At 35.3% G+C, this 4,493-nt stretch overlaps 1 protein-coding gene across 1 annotated transcript; it reads left to right on the plus strand.

Moving 5' to 3' along the window:
- Positions 1-1,076: 1,076 nt before the first annotated feature.
- On the plus strand, positions 1,077-4,095 carry LOC107031245 (probable serine/threonine-protein kinase WNK9). Its single transcript, XM_015232545.2, has 7 exons — positions 1,077-1,151; positions 1,262-1,299; positions 1,535-1,762; positions 1,881-2,101; positions 2,249-2,406; positions 2,486-2,933; positions 3,017-4,095. The coding sequence occupies exons 1-7, from the start codon at positions 1,077-1,079 to the stop codon at positions 4,093-4,095; spliced, it is 2,247 nt and encodes a 748-aa protein (XP_015088031.1).
- Positions 4,096-4,493: the final 398 nt, after the last annotated feature.

Raw genomic sequence — 4,493 nt, forward strand, 5'->3', positions numbered from 1 at the left:
TATAAACAATATAATTCTCCGCCAAAGGAGATTCGGATGAACTCCATACAATGCAATGTAGCTCTACTTACCATTCTTTTATTGTGCAATACACAAGAGTATTCAACTCTTAAATGTGTTTAATCTTTAACTTAAACAAATAAATTGACCCTAAAATGTTTCTAGTAAACTTTATTCGACTCGCTCTTCTTTTTTAGTCCATTTGATGAAGAGTGACATATTTTTTATATTTATTGGGAATAATTTAATTTATAATATAAATTTTATTCCTAATAAAATTACTTATAATTAATCGGTTTTAATTATTGAATTTTTGTTTTTAAATTTTCTATCAAGTCAAATCGCGTTACATTTTTTTTAATTTAATTGAAGTCGCAACCTTATCCATTTTTTCTTTTGACCCTATTTTATTTTATTTTGTTTCGGTTTTAATACGATTTTTTATCTATTTAAAAATAATGAAATATTTTCAAAATAACTTATTGATACGATACACTATTTTTACTATATCAAATCATATTACGTCACATAGATTTTAACGAATCAATATATATTTATTATATCAAATTAAATTACGTCACATAAATTTTGGACTTATATTTCATGCCCTTAATCAAATCTTTGACTAATATGACCTCTTTATTTTATTTTCTATTTTTACTTTTTCTTGTTCTTTTGTCTTCTCCTTTTTTAGCTGGCTTGCTTTTTTGATACAGTTTTATTGATTTTCTCTTTCTCTGTATTGATAAGATGCAAGATATACACACTCATTTACCTACCCTACCCCCCCACCCCCCACTCCCTCCCCCTTCAACCCCACATTCTTTTTCCCCTTAATTTTCTGTAGACTCACGTTTATCGTGGATACCCTTCAAGAAGTGTTGTTTGGGCTGTGAAAACTTCAATAAACTCACTTTCCCATATTTTTTTTCTTACAAGAAAAGTTCCCAAAACTTTAAAAAGATTAGATTTTTGATCGTTTTCATTCTTTCTACTGACTTGTTTCTTGCTGAATGAACAAAAAAGATACAATCTTTGTAAGTTAAATAGATAGATTTTTGAAAGAAAAAAAAAGAATGAATGGTGTTACACATACAGAACCAGAAATTTCTGAATTTGTTGAAGTTGATCCAACTGGTAGATATGGCAGAGTATATTCTCTCTCTTTGTTTGTTTATGAGTCTCTCTCAAAGTCAGGTTTTTTCACTCCATTGAAGTTTTGAGCTTGATGTTTTGTTCTTTTCTTGTTTTCTTGATGCAGTACAATGAAATTCTTGGAAAAGGAGCTTCAAAAACTGTGTATGAATTCAAAACTTATCTTCCTTTTTTTGCTTGTAAAAATGGGTATTTGTTAGATCTACTAGACACCAATTTTGGTATTTGGTTCAAATGTTGCAGCTTTATCGTGGGGTTCATAGAAATGGGGTGTTTCAAGATTTTTTTTTTTTTTTGCTTCTCCAAATTTTTGGATAAAGGATGGAACTTTAAGGTGGATCATTGTGATTTGATTGGTTTTTATGTAATGATTGTGCAGTTATAGAGCATTTGATGAATATGAAGGGATTGAAGTTGCTTGGAATCAAGTGAAGCTTTATGATTTCTTACAAAGTCCTGAAGATCTTGAGAGGCTTTACTGTGAAATTCATTTGCTCAAGACTTTGAAGCACAAAAATATCATGACATTTTATACTTCTTGGGTGGATCCTGCTAACAGGAACATCAATTTTGTTACTGAAATGTTCACTTCTGGAACTCTTAGACAGTGAGTTCTTAATTTTCTGCTTCTTGGCATTTGATTTTTTTTAGTATTGCTAAATCTGGATCTCCTCCACCACCACCCTCAAATCCTTTGCTTTTTTTTTGTTTGTGGGGTTTGGTAGGTATAGGCTGAAACACAAAAGAGTCAATATTAGAGCAGTAAAGCGCTGGTGCAGACAGATCCTGAATGGGCTTCTCTATCTTCATAGTCATGATCCCCCTGTAATCCATAGAGATCTTAAGTGTGATAACATCTTTATCAATGGAAACCAAGGAGAAGTGAAAATTGGAGATCTTGGCCTTGCTGCTATTCTGCGAAAATCGCACGCTGCTCATTGTGTTGGTATACTTCTTGCACTGATTTTACTCACCTTATACTTTGCTCTTCTGCTTTGCCTAGTGTGTGAAATGTATATGATCAACTTGTGTGTGTTTGTGCTATGACTTGGAAAATGGTTTGCTCAAATGTTTATGGGTCTGTAATGATCAGGTACGCCTGAGTTCATGGCACCGGAAGTTTACGAGGAGGAATACAATGAACTAGTTGACATATATTCTTTTGGTATGTGCATATTAGAAATGGTTACTTTTGAGTACCCATATAGTGAGTGCACCCATCCAGCTCAGATCTACAAGAAAGTGATGTCTGTAAGTACTTATCTTTTGTAATCTTTTTGTCCTTCCCTTTCTGTTGTGGTTATCCCAATTGATTTGGTCAATATTTTAGGGGAAAAAACCAGACGCGTTGTACCAAGTGAAGGATCCTGAGATACGTCAATTCGTTGAAAAATGTTTGGCCACCGTGTCTCTAAGGCTCTCAGCAAGAGAGCTTCTGGATGACCCTTTTCTCCGGATTGATGATAGTGAATCAGATTTAAGACATACAGAGTCTAGGAGAGAACTAGATTATATGAACCCTCTGCTAAGGAAGCCTGTTCTTGGACTAGATTATGAAGGAAAATCATTCGGTAATGGCACCTACAATGATTATGGTTTTGATGATATACATGAATGGGCATCTGATCCAAATGAATACGAGCAAACTGGAATTGAACTGTTCGAGTATAACGATGATGAACACGATGAACATTCCGCAGATTTGGATATAACTATTAAAGGGAAGAGAAAAGAAGATGGAAGCATCTTCTTAAGACTCAGAATTGCAGACAAAGAAGGTAGGCCGCCATAACTTATTTTCTTGAACTGATTTGTTTATGCTTATCATGAGCTGAAAATTGTGCTATCTGTGTCTTTGCAGGCCGTATCAGGAACATCTATTTCCCATTTGATGTTGAATATGATACAGCATTAACTGTTGCAACTGAAATGGTATCCGAATTGGATATAACTGATCAAGATGTTACAAAAATCGCCGATATGATTGATGGTGAGATTTCCAAATTAGAACCCGATTGGAAGCCAGGGCCAGGGATCGTAGAAACCCCTCGCTTTGCAAATTCTAGCTTCTGTCACAACTGTTCGTCCAACAATTCCTCTGTCGGTTCGTTCATGAATTTCCTATCTAAAAATCCAGTTGCTCAGAATTTGCAGCTAGCAGAATGCAATGGATGTGCTGCTACACATGGTCGGTTTGAAGAGGTTACCTATCAAAATAATAGTCCTCGGCCTATTGGTTCGACTTATTCTGATGAACCAGCATCATCAAGCCATATTAATGGTGTCCATTACAACTTGTTCAAAATGAATGGCTTCCATCACACAGAGATTTGGGATCGGCATGAAAGCTTTGAATGCAGTTCAGTGGGATCCGAGGAGAGTCATTCCCTTGAAGGAGGTGAGAAATTGTATCACGACCCTTCAACAGAAGGTCAGAAAGAGGCTGGACCAAAGAGTGAGCTTACATCAGGTGTAAAGAGTTTAGACAGATGTTTATCAAATCCCCGTTCTTTAGGTGAAATTCCTGCGTCATACGAAATATCTGAGTATGAGCACTTGATTGAGCAGGAAATGAGATGGCTCAAAGCAAACTACCAGATAAAATTGAGGGAGCTAAAAGATCAACACTTGGGACTTCCACCTAAAGCTTCAAAGCCTCCTACAGGTTCCTCTAAGCGGAAAAAGAAGACAAAGAATAAGAACTCATGTCTTGAAACTCTACTAAAGTCTTCTGATTGTGGTAAGACCATTAGTTCAGAATCAAATGGACTTAGCTGCCCCATTTCGGTATCCCAAAGGGCCCGAAAATGTGAGGCGATCAAAGGTTCCCCGAATGTCAGAGACATGGTTAGTTCTGCAAAGAGTTTCTTCACCAGAACATTGCTTCCTAACTCACTTCACAGAACAACATCCTTACCAGTTGATGCTGTTGATATATAACTGTTGTAAGAAACTCCATTTTTCTTGTTTCTTTTTAAGTGTTTCATACAATAGTAGAGGCTGTAAAATTGTCTTTGTTATCTATGAGGTTAGTTTATTCATCATCAGGCCATCCAATTTACCCCTCCCTTTTCTACTTGTGGGGTTTGCCTATATTATATTCATTCATGAATAGAAAAAATATGAATGATAGTGAGCTGTGACAGGCAAATTATGAGACAATGTAATTATTGAGGCTTTAGATTATTTCTCCAAGTGGGATATATGTACATGACTTTGGTTCAAATTTTTTGAGTTGTAATGTACTCACAATAATAACATTATCCTTTTACCTTAAAATTGCCAAAGAAGTGCATCTATTTGTCTCTTCTCATTGGTGCCTTTATTTTTAAGTTGAA

Source organism: Solanum pennellii, chromosome 1 (assembly GCF_001406875.1).
Source record: "Solanum pennellii chromosome 1, SPENNV200".
Lineage (NCBI taxonomy): Eukaryota > Viridiplantae > Streptophyta > Magnoliopsida > Solanales > Solanaceae > Solanum > Solanum pennellii.